The sequence below is a fragment of the Orbicella franksi genome, chromosome 13 (genome assembly GCF_964199315.1).
Source record: "Orbicella franksi chromosome 13, jaOrbFran1.1, whole genome shotgun sequence".
In the NCBI taxonomy this organism is placed as follows: domain Eukaryota; kingdom Metazoa; phylum Cnidaria; class Anthozoa; order Scleractinia; family Merulinidae; genus Orbicella; species Orbicella franksi.
This window is the reverse complement of record NC_138157.1, coordinates 1,779,885-1,797,852: the sequence shown is the minus strand read 5'-3', so window position 1 is coordinate 1,797,852 and position 17,968 is coordinate 1,779,885. Positions and strand designations below refer to the sequence as shown.

At 39.1% G+C, this 17,968-nt stretch overlaps 1 protein-coding gene across 1 annotated transcript; it reads right to left on the bottom strand.

Annotated features, from left to right (window-relative positions):
- Positions 1–11,109: 11,109 nt before the first annotated feature.
- LOC145465375 (E3 ubiquitin-protein ligase MYLIP-like) lies at positions 11,110–17,941 on the bottom strand. The gene is made up of 4 exons (XM_081449156.1): positions 17,529–17,941; positions 17,218–17,408; positions 16,648–17,037; positions 11,110–13,220 (listed from the first exon to the last, which is right to left on the bottom strand). Exons 1-4 carry the CDS (start codon positions 17,613–17,615, stop codon positions 12,614–12,616), a joined length of 1,275 nt encoding a protein of 424 aa, XP_081305282.1. The 5' UTR covers positions 17,616–17,941; the 3' UTR covers positions 11,110–12,613.
- Between the last annotated feature and the right edge of the window lie 27 nt (positions 17,942–17,968).

The window sequence follows — 17,968 nt, the reverse complement described above, 5'->3', positions numbered from 1 at the left end:
TCTGCGGTAACTTTTTGCCATTAGCACGAGAAACAAATCCAGCAAATAAATTACAATCGTCTTTGAAACAACGATTTATAATTAGCTTTCATATTACCAGGTTGGCCAGAATTCAGCTCATGAAAAATGACCAAAGAAAATTGCAGTCCTTATAGATATACATGTGTAACTTTAATTTGTGCACAAATGACGCTAGGAAATAAAAATTTAAACGAGTCTTCTTTCGTGAACTGATATCAATATTCTGATGCCATATGAATTGCAAAATCAGTCGGGAAAAATTGTCACCTTGGGAATCATCGAATCCAAAGTTAATTAGAAGGACAGTGAGTGTTTTTCTTATGTTTCAGGGAATACATGTAATACTAAAGAAGTTCTTACCTATGATATTAGGAATTAGAGCTGGCAATGGGTTTAGAACAGCGCTTAATTCAATTAGTTAAAAAGTTCCTGGCTTTGAATGTACATAGATTGCGGTTCTACAAGACGAATGTCACTGGCAGGTTTCTATCTCCATGGCAACTGGTCATGTCAGCTGAAGATAAGCGTCTTTGTTATTAAGTCAAGGCAGGAGCCATAATCGGGGACGGAGACTGTAAGCGCGCGCCATTTCTAGTATTGGGGCCGTCCCTATGATATGGGACAACAATTCTATTTTTAGAACAAATTGCGCCATCGCCTGCGGCACACGCGCGTACATGCTACGCGAGGATTTTTGCGGATGTAGCGCGGGGAAATGGCGTCCGAAATTCCCGAAATGTTTGATGCTTTTAGCCTACAACTCAATACTTTCATGTCTGTTGGAATTTTGCTTCAGTGTTTTCGTCGTAAGCTGCTCCAGTTTGAGTGAGGTAAGACAGTGTCTAATTTAGTTATGTGCCGCTTTATATCACTGACCAAGTTGTGCTCCGCAGCTTCTTTTACAAGGGCTCCACATTACTCCACTCTAAGTTTCACATATGTTGAAGATTAACAGTTTCTCCAAAACGCAGCAAAACACTAGATGGATATATTTGGATATAGCAGCGTTTCAGGACTTCAAAGTTTCCCTCCTCTTGCCACACGCTTGCAAGGATTTTACCAGAGTCTATCTCGACCGAACAGTAAAAAAAAAATAATTGTAAGTTTGAGTTTCACCTGAATTGTAAGCAACGCTTGATGTTTTATCAAGGCCCAATAAGCGACAATAAAGTTTATGTCTGTAGAGGCTGCTCAGTTTTGTTTTGTAAAAATCTAATAAATTGACTGTTGTCGATGAAGAAGAGCGCCCGCCGATGGGTGTTTTGCACAGTCAGTAAAACATGACAAATTGGACTTCCCCATTTTCGAGTGAAAACGTACATCGAACTCATGTATCTCTAGGTTTTAAATATGTTTAAGGTTGATAAATGTTTGAGAACATATTAAAAGCTTAGCTGAAAATATGTGAACACAGCAGAAATATAGTATTGTAAATGGTTTGAACCCAGGAGTATCAGTAGTTCGTATAGTGTGATCGTCCGGGTGAGGGTAGTTCTGAAAAGAACTCTCGTTGGTGACTGACGTTTCGACAACCTGAGCGGAAGTCATCTTCAGAGTCGAGTGAATAGTTTTGTCAGTCGATGATGTTATAAGTCTGGTCCGTTGAACATGAGTGGTCAGTTTAGCCATGATGGTATTGGCTGAAAGACTCGTGTAAAGTTTGTCATCGGTCATTGGTGGGTTTCGACCCGTCTATTGTTAGTCAAATTGGTCGGCTTTCTTTCGGCTTTCTTTAATCAACGTCAATAGTCACGGTACTCGAATAAAGATTTCGATTTTTTTGGTTGAGTTATCAAAACTCCTTGTCTATTTTATTTTCGCAGTGTAAAATTTCACTATGTTAAAGCAACACTCATGATGTTAGTAGCCTTTTGGCGTTGGTGAAAATTGTTGCAGCATCTCGGCACAAAAGACAGCGAAAGAAATCTTTGTCAAGATTTGTTGACAATTGAAAACACCGGCTCGGACTTGAAAGTGCACGCGCTGCACTATGCAAAATGAGCCACTTGTACGCGTCAGACTTTCCTTTCAAAAACTTTTGCAAACTCGCCAAACAAACAGAAACAATAAGAAACTATCAAAACAGGGTTTGGTTATGATTAAGCATTGTTTAGGAAACTCACAAATTAACTCGATACCAGAGTAAAGAGTTTTCTTACATAACTTTTCTTTATAAAACAAGCGCAAAAGCTTACGCGTACAACTAGCGCGAGCATTCATTCACGGCGCGAAATCGAAGTCATGTTTTCGACCCTGAAAAACTCACCTTTTCCATTAGTTCAGAGCATAAAACTACATATAAGAGCCCTGGTTCTTATTCCCTGCCTTATTCCCTGCCATCGCTGTGAAAAATCTGCAAGAGAATCTCGCAACTCTCACCATTTGATCACGCAACGTGACAACATCCACGCGAGAGCCCCCGACATGTGCGTGGATCCGCGCGGATATATGACGTCAGGATGGCGCAATTTGTTCTAAAAATAGAAAAATTGTCCCATATCATAGGTGCGCTCGGATCCCAAGACTTACGGTCTCCGTCCCCGATTATGGCTCCTGTCGTAACGGAACTAATCTTATAGTGAACTAATCTTATAATGAGCGCAGAATACATCGCCTGAAGGTAAGTTACCAACAACAAAAGCAACAACAACAACAACAACAATCTTTATTTTCGTTTTTCAACATATCGTTACAATTGGCCTGGCCCGCGGCCAGTCTAACATAATCTAATTACAAACGTGCTTTTTTATAAATACATTGCAATCGGAAAATCGACAAAAGGTGGGTTTGATCATGAATAACCGTCGTTTGATACTCGCAAAACAGTCTTTTTCCCCTCCCATTGTTGAAATCAATCTACGTAAACAAGTGTTAAATGTCAAGGACGCCTACGAACTTCCTTTTAAAGTCACCGTCGACAACAAGTTGAGAAGCTTTCAGTTTAATATTATACATAACATCATACCAATCAGTCTCTCTAAGAAACACCGCAATGCGAGCACTGACTCTTCCAAAAAGAAACACTTGTTCATGTCTCTGGAGTGCCCTGTAGTTGAACCCTTTTGGGGAGACGTTATAACGTGGTGGAATACCAAACGTTCAGACAATATTAACCCCTATTACTCTGAAATCCTTTAAGGCTACAAACCTGAATCTAAAAGATTTTACGCGTTAAATCATAATCTTCTTATTGCTAAATATCATGTATTTCTTACAAGAAATCAGTCAGAGTCTCCGAGCCTAATGATCTTTCTTGCCTTACTGGAAAATAAAATCAGATGTGAAAAAAAAAAAAAAAAAAATCAGATGTGAAAGACAAATGGGCAGTAAAAACTCAAACTGCAGAAAATACGAAGCTAAGTGGACCACTCTCTACATTTGCGATGCGTAAAGTTTTTTTTTCCTTTTCTACCTTCCTTGTACACATATATTGCCAATCCTATTTCCATGTTCCAATAATGAAAGCTAAGGTGTCATATTTCCTTATTTTTTTCTCTCTCTATATTTTTTTGTTTTCGTGTAGTGTATCTTTAAAGCTTCTGCGATATAAATGTAATTCTGAAATTAGCGTTAGTTTTTTTGTGTTAGTAGTGAGCGTGCACGTTACTTTTTATAAATTAGTTATTGGTGTGAAAAAAAAAAAGAATTGTAGACAGTGTACTATTGAGTATTGTATTAGCATTATTGTCATGGTGCATGCACATTTAATAGCCTTCCAACGAACATAAAGATTTTGCCACCTAAGGAACGTTTCAAGGCTATCTCCGATTTTTTTTCTTAGGTTATTTTTTAGAACATTTTCAATTCGATATCCAATTTTTATGAGAACGCTATTACCTTTTCAAGCTTTTTAATTTTTTAAACATTTCAGCGTATCTTTAAAGTAGTTAGTTTTTTATAGATATATATTATTTATACATGCTCTTTTTATTTTACGTTATACAGGGCCCCCGTTGATACCAGTCCTGCGACTGAAGGGGTCACCCTGTTTGAATATCGATTATTATTATTATTATTATTATTATTATTATTATTATTATTTTGTACGTAGAAGTTTAAATTTTTTTTAAATTCAAAAAAAAATTAAAAAACAAATGAATAACCACACAGATTTCAAAAACTGAATAAAAAAAATTTTTTCATTCACATGAATAACAACCGACAGCTAACCATGATCCCTTCCTCCAAAAACTACACCTGACATTTACTCCCAAGACATATAGAAAGGAATGCTAGCTAGGGGCAGGCTCTTGACGAGAAAATTTAAAACAAATGGAAAAAGGGAGCGAGGTTTACTCCTTCTCACACCTTCCCCAGCGGTGAACGTGATCGCAAGGTAACAATACCGGCTACGCGTGTACTTTGAAAACTTTACGAGGAGACACTATTGTGGCGCTTAGAGGAAGGACCCTATGTTAAAGTACTTTATTTTTCCTTACTGAGTGTTTCCATTTCACCTCAGACGTAATCTACCAAGGAATTTCTAATGCAAGAGGATAACCGAGTCCCTAAATAACTACTAATTTCGACATTTCTAGTAGCCGGTAGATTATTCCTTAAACATTTCCCTTACCTTCGAAATAGACAGTGAAAGTCTCACTTAATGTTTAATTTAATGTACCGAGGTTATCTTTCTCTGTCTCCAACAAGACGAAAATATATGGCAGGTGGCACAAGGGGAACGTAAAACGTGTGCACCTTTCGCGGACCTATTTTGACTCTCCGAGTATAAATAGAAGGCATGAGTAGTTATTGCAGACCTAATTAGAGTGATCGCGGGCTACCACTGTACGTACAACGTTCAATGTCGTCCAAATGCAATTCTTTAGTTCAACCAAAAATCTAGTCAGTAAGGAGTTGTCTCATCTGTTCACCGTAAATACTGTTTTGTTAGCTTTGATGGGTCCGTTCAGGAGCACATTACAACCTCCCCCCCTGTGTCTCACTTCATCCCACCCCTGTCTTTCTCCTGGGAAGAAGAGAGATCCTGTAACAAGGTTGAACATATTACAAGATCATGCTCGTCTCTACAACCACGTGCCCTTCTTAGCCGGCCGGGCCTTAGTAACAATAAAAGAATAAAAGGTAGCCTGCGTAGCTGGCTTTTTAGTTGGTTGTGGTATAGGACCGTAAAGATCAAAGAGCACAAGATAGCGTGATCCGCGAAAACGAGTGGCGAAGGCGCGAGTGGCCTGGGGGTAAATCAGGCTCCTCGCGCGCTTTACCTGAACTAAACCGCCACCCACACAGGCTAAATAAAAGGTGGCTCTGGATAGAAACATATCATTTGGTTGGCCAGATTCATGGGCGAAGATTTTCACTGTTTTAACGCTGACTTCCTTTCCGGATGTATCGCTCGTTGATCTCTGGTGAAAACCTTTGTCTGTAGGTGTTGTTATCGAATCGTTTTGGTTAGAGATCAACCAGTGAATAACATCTGGTAGGAAAGCTGCGTTAATTTAGTGAAAGTCGTAGTCCAAGAATCTGGTCTCTCCTGAACTTCCAGAACTCATCGTGCCAAGGCCCTACCGGCTAAGAAGGACATATAATAATGAAGCAAGGCTGATAACTACGAAGACAACTTAACGCGATAACGACATGATAGAGTCCAAACTGAAAGCTAAGAATTACAACCGTGGACAGCTGTTTCGACCTTGTTGGGTCTCGTCAGCAGGGTGTAGCAGCAAAAAATAGAGCAATCAGCTTGAGGGCCAATTGTCTACTTAATGCACAAGGTAATGACCTCAGATGAAACTCAATCCAAATGTTTGCGGATTGGTCAATGTCACATGCAAAACGCATGGCCGTGAACAAATTTCGTTTGCGTTCCCTTGCATTATTTGTAAAAGAAGGACAGCTGGGTCTGGGAACGAGAATGATTACACGCCATGGCATTCTACTAATTATGAAGTGCAAGTCAGCAAAGGAATTAAACGAAGAACCTTGATAATTAGAACCTATTACACTCATCTTTAGTCTTCTTAGCCTCGTTTCACGCAAAAAATTGCAAGTCTAGATTCTTGTTATATCGGATAGACAATAATGCACTCGGGCAAACAAACACTGTTTTTGAAGGATGATTCGGCGATCCTTTCAGTGTGCAAAATAAGTGCTTGTGCGACTCACTTACAAGCTCTCGGAGAATAGTAACACCAACAAGCAATGAAGATATGGCTAACCCTGCTACTAATCGGAACCCTCAGGCTTTTCATATGGCCCTGTGGACTCTGGCGTCGGGAACCGTGGGGGTCCTGGGCTATGTCATATTACTGACAACACAAAAATTCAAGGCTTCTTACGGATGGCCTTCTTTTGAAGCGAAAACATACAGACTTGTATCACAAAGGAGGGAACGATATAAAAAACCAGGCACGCAATTCGTGCATGTGTTTCGCTGCGAGATCACTCTCTATAGTCTATATACATCTATTCATAATTCCGCTAGGATAATTTTTTTAGGTGACTTTCTTCACTTTTGCTGAAAGATGGAGGATTCAGTGGTTATGAGTGGCATTTTTAATGTATCAGTCAATTCGAAACTTAGACATCCCCTCCGGGTACCACCCCAAGCATTGGACATGAATCAGGAGCAAATGCCCCACCTTAGGATCCCACTAGGTGATCAAATGACCCTACCCCCGGAACACCTGATGGGAAAACTAGTAATGAGAAAGAAAAAAATTCACCCTCGGCAACCCCACTTTGATCTTCCACTGTGTCGTAAGTATTGCTTTTATATCATTAAAATATGTTGTCAAATGCCCTACGTCATGCTTGATCAGTATCAACCACAGAAGTCAAATTCTTGCCCATCCCCCGGGGGGGGGGGGCATATCAACTTTTAAAATACCCGGGGTATGGCCGGAAGAGGTGTTGAAGTCTTTATTTGTTCGATACATAACTACAGTAGACTGAGTTTGAGAAGCTGACGTTTGGAGCGGCCAAGCGGCCGACCAATTCCTCGATATCGAGGAGGACATCTACTTGGTAGTGTTCAGTTTATGAGTTCGTTGATGACTGAGCAGTCCGATTCTCGAACCCGGCGCCGATTCGCAGACAGATGGGGCATACATGCATCTGAACCCCCCACCCACCCCCCCTCACCCTGGTTTCGTTTCCCAGTGATCGGTTCACCGTAGAAGATCTTCTTGGGTAGCCTGAACGAGGGCATACGAACAATGTGACCATCCTAGCGAAGTTGGTTCTTGATACTTGTGATATTGGCCTCTTCCAATACACTGCTGTTGGTTCGTCTGTCCTGCCACTTGATGTTGAGTATACGGCGGAGACGTTGCTGATGAGACTTCTCGAGACTTAAGAGATGGCAACTACATGTATGTCGTCCAAGTTTCAGAGCCATATAACAAGGTCGGCAGGATGATGGCCTTGTATACCTTCATCTGAAAACCAGTGAAAACCTGGAGGAGGTCAGTCGAAGAGGGGCTCTAAGAAACCAGCATCACCTGGAATACCGCAAAAAGAACAGCCGCGAACAGAGTCCGCTGCTACAGCATTGTAACCGCCCTTTGTTCCACCAGGAACGTAATGGCCCAACTAACTAACTATACCTTCGTCTTGGTGTTGGTATAGATGTTCCTGTTATCAAACACTCGGGTTCTAAGTCCTCCGAAGGTACTACTAGGGGATTTCAGACGGACTTGAATTTCAGCTTCCAGGTCTGCCTTACTTGACAGGCAACTACCAAGATACGTGAAATGTTCTGCAGAGCTGAGGCACTGCTCTTCAACTGTGATCTCTAGCTCTTGTCGCTCTTGTGTTTTGTGTGATGGTTCGAACAAAACTTGTGTCTTCCGAGCATTAAGTGTGAGGCATAGCGTACTGAGGGCATGACTGAAGGCATCCATAGCTGCTTGAAGGTCTTCCTCTGAGTGAGCCTCTAGGGCGTTCTCATCAGCATATTGAAGCCCAAGTATTTCCATGTGAGTAGTTCGTCCTAGCCCTCAGTCATCGTAGGTTGAACAGCATGTTATCCATCCTAAACTCCAAACTTAAGTATTGGCAGGAGTTAACTGCGCACCCTCAGGGCACTGTTTGTTTTAGCAGAGCTCCTGCGCGCTGGTGGCGTGCGAGCGGAGCCCAATACCTCAGAAAATGTGGTACAAACTCATCGATCTAAGAAAAATTTGGTTGTCCGTACGCCACTTGCTCTCCGCGTGCGCTAGCTGAGTAGCTGAGCCCGATACCTTGAAAACCATTACTATAGGCACATCTTTGATATTGGACATCCATGTTACGGTCAACTGACAGCTGTGAAAACAAGGTATTCGCTGCCCAGTATCACGTGACCATATCGCAGGTTCAGGTTTAAAAGTCATCGGGGTCGCGTGTTTCTTTGAAGTTGACCGCTTCCCAGATACTGGTTTTCGATTGGATCGTGGGTTCAAGCCAGGTTATTACTCTGGGGGAGAAGGAGTAGGCTCGATTACCAGCCGCTGTTCGGGAAAAGAGCCCGCGCTCCTCCCCCGAACTCACTTCTCGGGGAGGAACGTAGACCGGACTCGAGAAAGCGGCGGAAATCGAGCCTAGAGAAGGAGCGGGTACGTACAAAGGCGAAATAGACCAATTTCGATTAAAATTCAGCCTTAAATAATAGACCTCAGCACGAGGCTCAGAAGAATAAACTCCACAAACTCTGTATTTATTCCCCAGAGCCTCGTACTAAGGTCTATAGCTGGGTTTTCACGTGACGTCACTAAAATTCAAACTACAAAACTATCGATCATCCTGAGTGTTAAGAGACTAATAGTTGCGTGACCGTGACATGTTGTGTTACCCGAGTTACCAGTTGACATGTAATACGAGATTTTGTATTTTGAGCCTTTTGTTTTGTTCTGTCGTATTATCGAGATCGTGTTGTAAGAAAATATTCGCATACCGTCATCGCGAGAAGAATAAACGTACAAGTTGGACCCGTTTCAGTTACTTCGTTGTTTGTTTCGTTATTTTACGATTGGTACCGTCAACCGATTACAACACTGAGATTTTACTTTAATGATGTATAAGAGCAGCTGAAAACTAATATTCAAACAAATTTTCGTTCCGAATGGGTTCTTGGTTTTGTGATACACTACGCTTGAATTTCTACGCTTTTGCGTGACGCCGCATTTACATGACGGCCCAGAGAGCAGTCATGATGGTTAAAAAAGTGACATTTCGAGGAATTTGGCTATCTGAACAGTTCATGTCTTAAAAAAAAATATTATTTTAATGGTTTAGAGTTCCTCGAGGGATAAATTCACGCTTTTGTAGCAAAACTCAGTGACAGATGTTTCTGTCGGTTTCCGGCCGCCATGTTGGTGCCCATACGGATGGGCACCAGCAAGGCGTCTCAATACAAATCTCTATAAATTTGGGTAAAAAATTTCTCCGCATATCTTGCATAAGAAAAGTTGCTGTGACTAGAATCTTGGAGATAGTCTTTGCATATTTACCTTTTTTCATTTCCCAAATTCTGGACTTTATCTATTGAACGGTTTTGATTTTGATTTTGATTTATTTTGAATGGCGTGACACTGAAACCCAGCAATTGTTTTAGGCTGAATTTCAATATATCGAAATTGGTCTATTTCCGCGCAAATTAATCCCTGGCGCGTTGGCGCGTTCTTCCGAGATATCTTGTCAGTCCCTGTTCGGTTCTTAACTGGAAAAAAAAATAGTTTGAAACCACACGCTGAACAGTTACATGCTAAGAATTAATCATATTTTGAGTTTCTGATCCAAGAAAAACAAATCCTTTATTTCCCTTTTATGGTTGACTTAGTGCAACCAGGAGATCCGATTTTAGGCTTGGCTAAATCTATTATTTATTTCCTCTAAGAGCCTCCTCCCCTTGTAAAAGTTACTTCACGCGGGTTCCACCCTGCCTCGTCCTTGGTTGGAACGTGGTTTCCGTTGTGTTGTGGAACGTAACGAGCTTTTAGTTAATTAAAATGAAATATGTTAAGGTATACAATTATTACTTGTGGAATTGGTCTGCCAATAAACATCGTGAGGCCCTAAACATCTGGGGTCACGTGACCACATTTTTTCTTTAAAAATCTATATTATGGAAAGAGCATATTGAAAATACCAAAATGGCCAAGTCTGAGCCCCTGGCATTAAAGATTAAGTTTATACGACGGTTAAAATTTTCAGAAAATTTGGAGGATTTGTATGGAAAATGTTGCATGCTGGAGAGCAAGGCCTTGCTCTCGCACAACTTTTTCCATACCAGACCGTTGGAACGAGGTTGAAGGATGACAATCTCAAAAAATGCTAATAAAAAATAAAAAATAAAAAAAAATAAAAAATAAAAATCAGTTTACTAATACTCAGGTGTCGAAGTGTTTAGCACTACTGTACTAATTGCAGACACTGAAAATAGGCAAACAAATATTGTAAATTAAAAAACTTGTTAAAACACCAACTGGCGGGAGGCTGACCACTTGGCCATTTACAAAGCGTGGAGGAGTTGAATTTGGAACCACCAAACACAAATCCATCGCCCTAACCACTAGCCCACGCCGCCTCCACAAAGCTCCTTCTGCTATATGTTACTGTAAATGTTTTCAAGTATTGTAACCTTTTAGTCAATTCAAAGCTGATATAGCAAGTGCTTGCGTACAGGAGCATAAATCAAAGAAAAAGACCAGTTACAATTCTGAGACAGTTCTAATGGATTTTCACAATGGTGGTCATGATTACAAGAAAAACTGTCTCCATTTGAACTTTAACTAACATGCTCTTCCCTCCGAGTTGTGCGAGTCTTTACATGTCAGGGCCTTACCGCAAAAATGTTGCCAAACCTCACTGCAACTGCAGCCATCAAGCCAGCATTTATCTCCAGTGTCCAAGACATGCAGTGATAAAAATTCCCCCATGAACAGGATGCTAGTCCACCCCAGGGTTACCTTCCAGCAAAAAAATTCTCCTTGGGTGGAGAGACATTGCTTTGCCCAAGTAAAAAACATAACATATTGGCAAGGGCTTGAACCAGAACCTCCCACTCACCCCAATGCAATAACCATTAATGCACTGCGTCCCCAACAAACCTTTAAAGTTGAAGTACAACGTCAAAGTACAACTGTAACAAAACCCACGCACAAAACTGTTATTTCAGTTAGTTTCACTTTATTACAATAATCAGAGGATATTTACAACTTTCATATTGCAACAAAAGTAACATACTATTTAATGTGATATTTCTAACAAATATTAAATTTTTCTTTACAACAAAAACAAGATCTCAAAATATCCTTGAGCTATAAAAAAGACTGAGAGACATACTTTAAAAATCCTTGAAAAGTCTGAATTGTTTATGAAAGATTATATGAAAGGGAAATCAGATAAAAACAAGGGCAGAAGCGCATTCAAGGATTTTGAAAATCAATGTTATTGCTGATGATATTTGAGTAACTAAGTCAAAATTATCAAATTTTTGCTGGTTTGTGTTGAACCTGCACCACATTCCAGGCCACTTAGTTTGAAACGAAAAATAAAATAAATAGGCAAAGGGGAAAATAATAAAACTCATACAGTAAAATAAATGAACAGAAATTAAAACAATAATTATATTATTGTGTACTTAAACATGCATGAAATGATATACATTACCAGTGATTCATAGGCGTGTTTTTGGGACATACGACATCACAAGGGTTTATCGAAGGCAGGAGAGGCAAGGTCTTAGTTACAATGGGTAGCATTAAAAATACAGGGTGTACTAATCATGTTAGAATCTTTTGTTTAACTTATTAGAGAATATTACTTTGAGCATTACATAAAATATAGACTACAATAACTCTGTGCAATAAATTAGTTTAGAAATTTCATCTCCAGGTCAGGTAACAATGTAACATTGGTGCATTTCACCTGTTATCAGGAAGAGCAGTGCTTTGCTGAACAGGTTTTACAATTAATTTTAAATACTGGTAAAGAAAAATATGTTCAATGGCAGTAATTATTGTTCAGATATGTATATGCTGTATAGTCAGGAAGAACTTAGCTCATCTATTCACTGTAGCTAGAAACACCTTTCAGTTTACAAAAGTACAAAATGTTTCCAATCTAGAACCTTATCTATGTTGTCCTGGCTTTACTAAGTTCTAAATTAATGGTCTTAAAACTTCAACACATATTCTAACTAAACAATGTTGATATACAAGATAACTTCAATAACTATCAAATAATTATTTAATCAGGTCCCCTTAAATTATTCAGATAAAAACTCTTCGACTAATAAATTTGTCTCCCACATGTCAGTCAAATTCCTTTCAAATCCATTCAATTTCATAACCTACAAAACTATACTCTCCTTCAAAAATACTTTTACCGTACAGTAAGTCCTGTTAATTCTTACAAGCATTTAAAGCATGTCTGCTAAGCTCGTCATCTTCACTTCGCATTTGATGTGGTCTGGCTCACATTTGCCTAGCATCTTCCTTGGATCATGCGCAAGACTGGCACAATAGTGGCATCAGCTTTTTGGTCCTGATCAAACACACGGTTGCAACTGAATGTTGTCTGGAAAGAGGACTTAAACACTACTGAGTGTAAAATGTCACTAGCACTTGTTTCAGTGTCGCCTTCTAATTCAGCCAACTGCAACTGGGAAGAAAACATGTTGAGTGCGTTCAATCTGCCCTCTGCAAATAGGACACAGGTCGATGCTGGCTGCACAGACACTGCATGAAACCATGTGTCCACATGGACAAAACACTGTGTCAATCTGAGAGTCCATGCAGATTTTGCACTTGAAAGAGTCTTCCATTTTGGATAACTGTTCCTGGAGCTTAGCAGCTTGGACGTCAGAGGTTGCAGGCCTGTCTTCAACCTGGAAACTAGCAGGAATATTTTGAATAGGATCACATCCAAGCTTATACAAAACCCTTCGACAATGATCATAAACTTCCTTAGAAGTCCTCTGAACATCAAAAATGTACTTTTTCTCCGATTCTTCATCTCCAAAAAATGAGATAAGTGTCTCCCTCAAGTCTCTTGTGAATTGATCTGTCACAGCATTCCGTACAGTCTCACAGCGGTAAAATGCATGATACTCTGTAATGGATCTGTATAAAGCACACGCTGCTTCTTGACTAAGAAGTCTGAACGTGAACATGGCTTCACCATCACAGGTAATTATTCTGAGGTACAGATTGTTTTTCACATGGGTTGCCATCTTAAGACCATTGTACGAAAACCTGGAACAATAAATAAATACATTTGTAAAACTACGTTAACTTGACAGTACAGAACAAACTATTTAAATGCACTTTTTGGTAATAACACAAGAATAAATGAATCCATGGAAGGATACAATATTATTGTGGCAACAATGAATAAATATTTTGATGTACAGTCGACTCCCAATAACTCGAACCTTCAAGGGAAATTGAAAAAGGTTTGAGTTATCGTGAGTTGAGAACAAATGAGTGTTTAATGTTTTTCTATTCATGCACTGTACACTTTAATCAAATTTGATTACACTTCAAGGGAGCCTAGAGATTTAATGACATTTTGAAAAAGAAGTTAAGAAGCAACACTTTGTGAAAACCAGTTGAACCTGAACTGAACTAACATGTTTTGTGTTATGTAAAAGAAAGGAAAAAAAAATCACACTGCTGCTTCAAAATAGATTTAATATTTTGGACTACAGTACACTGTGTGTTTTGACTTATTCCGTACTGACAGACATGGCTTGAGTTCTTGAGGGTAAAATTATATAGAAAATGACCAGAAGGGAAATGAAAATTGCTTCAAGTTAGCAGGAGGTTCGAGTTACAGCAAATGTATGATGGAAATCTAGGGGAAATCGATTTTGGTTCGAGCTAGTGTGAGGTTCAAGTTGGCGAGTGTTCAAGTTATCGGGAGTCGACTGTATTACTGATTTGCTCTAGGTTGTGTGTTTAAGCAAGATTTGAGATGCGGCAGCCAAGTTTTCTATCAGACTTATGATAACACCCTGCGAGGGGTCTTAAGCAGTATAATTCAGAATGTAGGAGGTATTTCCACAGTAATGAGGGCACATTTGTTAGAGGTTTCTAAATTAGCTAAAAATAGGTCTCAATGCAGAACTTCAGAATGATTAAAATGTACAATACAATATGAAATTTTTCTTGTCTCCCAAAGTTGGCCTATGCACATTAAGATTTTTTAAAACTCTGGGCTCCAATTTTGATGTTATTGGCACAATTCATAATACGGTAAGATTAGATTTCACCAGCATCTTGCAAGTCTCTATTTTAGCCATCCACACTACTTTACTGGAAAAGTTAAAGAATGACACTATTCCTGGTCTTAGTTGAGTATAAGCGGTGGTGTTGAAGTCAACTTAACTTCCTGACAAAAATCACTTCTCTTCCAAGTAGCAGACATTCTACAATAATATTGATGCTCACAAAAATATATTTGTGGCTAGGTACACAGTTATTTTGGGAAATCACTAAGGAATGATGTAGCGAGTTATCTATGGTTAGTAACATCACAAAGAATTATGTGAGAAATATGGTACTAAGTGAGACAGACAGTACTGATCATGCTACTCTTCAGTGCAGCTGAAAGGGCTAAGTGCTACTGTATAAATACATGACACTGACGTCCAGCAGGCCATAGGAACAAACAATAATTTAACAACAAAACTGTGCATGGTCACCACAAGACATCAAAAATTCCCTGACTTTTCCCTTTAAGAAATAAAATTTTCCAGACCAAATAATTACAGAAAATCAGATGATATTTGTTTCTTCACAGTTATCCCTTCAACCATTCTTAAGATTGATAAGTTTTCAACTAACTGGCATTCTTTGCTATGAGAAACTTTGTTGAGATCACAGTGACTCCAAACTTTCCAGCTTTAAATGTTATTAAATAAGTTGTGTTTAATTATTTCAATTTTCCCTGACTTTTCTTCAAAATGTCAATTTTCCATAATGCAAATTACATGTAACATTTCCCGACTTTTTAATGACCTTGAAGAATGTATTTTGCTTGACCATTTCCTGACCTGTAACAATTCTGCTGTGCTCATATGTAGCTATAATGAGCAATTATTGTTAACTTTTGTTGTTAGGCATAATATGTTTCATTAAATCCCAAGACCAAGGCAAAAACATATGATGCTTATAACTATAACTGCTGCATCTTATGAATATTTATCCATATATGTCTTGAACTCCTTGAACAAGGAAAACAAAAAGATGGAACAAGGAAAATAAAAAGAAGGGCGAGAAAAAGGGCTTAGACCATGAACAATGCATCAATCAGGAGCAAAAACTGCTGCTGCACCTGGTAACATCATTCCTTACTAAACAGGGTGATTGTTTTGAAATGATTATGTTCTTGCCAATTTGAAGTTTGGCTTCAAGCCAGGAAAGTATGTTAATTCATCTGACACTGACATCAAGTAGTGCAATTATAGAAAACCACAAGATTACATGTTTGCACAACATACTGCAGATGACTAAAATATTATTATTATTTTTTTTTTTTAAAAATGAAAAGCAAAACAAAAAATTGAGTATCCTTTGCTCAAAGTAATCTATTAAACCAGGCGTCAGAGTTAAATAACAGAAAATAACACGTTTATGTCTCCACTTGATATGAACGAACCAAAACCTTGATATAACCTATAATACTTTCACACTTCACCCTTAACATTGAAAATTTGCATAAAATCAGCTAAAAAGCTTCATTTGACATGTGATGACATCGTGTTCGACAGAACAAACAAAGGTAGCGGTCACGTCTAAGGCAAAAATAAAATACTACAATGCCAACACTAAATTAAAAAATCTCGAAAAATATAAAGTACAAACAGTTTAAACCTTTAGCGGCTAAAGAAAGAAAGCTTATTTTGTTCAAATATTCAGATCAGCTAAACCGGCTGTTCATTATTCAGCTCACGAGGCCAAAGCAAGTTGTGTACACATAATTGATAAACATGAACGGCAAATATCACGTACCGTAAGGCCCTCAGCTTTTTTTATGCTGGCGCAATAAAACTTTTGTTGTTTCATTTTTTTAGTGTACAAAAATATTTGCATTTGATATATATCAGTATAATTCTCAATGGAGTAGCTATGAGAAGACAGTTCAGATACTCGGGAGGTAACACACGAACGAAACATGTCCTTCATAATGCACGTACGTCTAATTACAAAAGTCCAAGAATAACGAAAAATAAAATAGTGGAATAATACATCAGAGTGTCTCATGGGTTAAATTTCCTGAGGGAAATTAAATCTGTCCACGCAAGAAGAGGGATTTGCGATCTTCTCCACGACCTGAACTTATATGCAAACAAGCTTCGCAAATAATTGCAACAAATTTTTCAGTTAACACTTAGATTCGGTTCAATTAATTCAAAGCGCTGAAAATGCGTGTATCTGCGGTACTGTATACACCAAACACACCATCAAACCCTGATTTTTGAACCCCGAAGTCGATCTTGTCAACGGATTTCCTGAAATGCAACTCAGCTATGTGTTCATGGAAGGAAAGAAAGAAACGTCTGAATGTCAAGACTGTTCTTTACTTCCCATGATCACAGTTAGGATCCTAAATTGAAATGTCCCTACTGCCTACAATATGGAATGATTTGTACAAGAATTAACTGGCAATTGTTCGTACCTTTCGATAAAGTTGAAGTCGGCATCATAGATTTTTATCTCTTCAGTTCCAACACCAATGTGCAGGGACTGTCCTGACTCGTTTTTCGCCAGATGATACTCCATTCCGTAGTTTTCCATCGAGGAAAGTTCTTTAATGAAAAATTGCTTAGCTGCGACCGATCGTACACCTTTGAGCTTGGCATGTTCCACTGAAACATTACTGCGAAACTCCGACGTCCACTGCGATTCAACTTCCGATGCTTGACAAAAATCACAAGGCGAGTAAGAATCACCGTGATCTCCGATGGTTGCTTGAGCGATGAAAGCATACACGGTCGCTGCTTTTTCTGGATCTGGTATTATCTTCCCTTCGTCCAAGTCTCTCTTCAAATGCAAGAAATACTGATGTCTGCAAAAGGAAGAAACGGTAACATCATTTACTTCGAGTGTACAGCTGACACAAGCAACTCTTATACCTTGATATGTAAGGTGCATGTACTTTCCCGATGGCGCCAAAAATTGTCAGAGATATAATACAAGATCCCTAAATTCAAACATACATACTCAAAAGACATTTGAACAATCCTACCTGGTCGAATCTTGAAGTAAATACTGAGGCTGAACGAAAAATTTGACGCGAAACTGCAAACGGTACGGTGGACCACCGGGGATTTGTCGTCGAATTCTATTTCTAGAGTTTAACCAAAGCACTTCGTTCTTTGGACCCGTAAACTGCAATCCAAAATAGTCTAGTTCGATGATACCAAGTCTTTTGCAGACCTACGGAACAGAAGTAAAACGTAGATGATAAATAAACGCAAGGAAAAAGTTACATCAGAAATTTCCACTTGAAAGCAAATTTCTGGACTTTGAGCCCAACAGCAGAAACAACGCACGAACCGCTTGTAAAAGCTCCTGTCCCCGCGCTTTTTCCCGAATTTTGAATTCTGTGAGGACACAGTCGGGCATAGACACATAACACAGCATTCTGCGTCGAGGGCTTGATTTTTCCCGCTACCTATCTCAGAGAAATTCGATACACAACTACATTCATGACAAACGCCGGCCGAGCTCTTGTTGTTCTGCACAAAAATTTTTTTTCCGAGTTCATTTTCAACTGAACTTCGATCTGAAAGGTCATTCCCTGTTCACGTGGAAGACATCCAGGGAACCAATCAGATTAGCGTGATTAATTTATCCACCAATCAAACAAGCTACAGGAAACCATCTGGGGTTTCCCCGCCCTCCAGGCGGAAAATTATGAACATGGGTAAAAATAAATTGCGTTTTACAAGCAACTTTTCTGCTTGAGTAATGACATTTCGTTTTCCTCTCGTGAT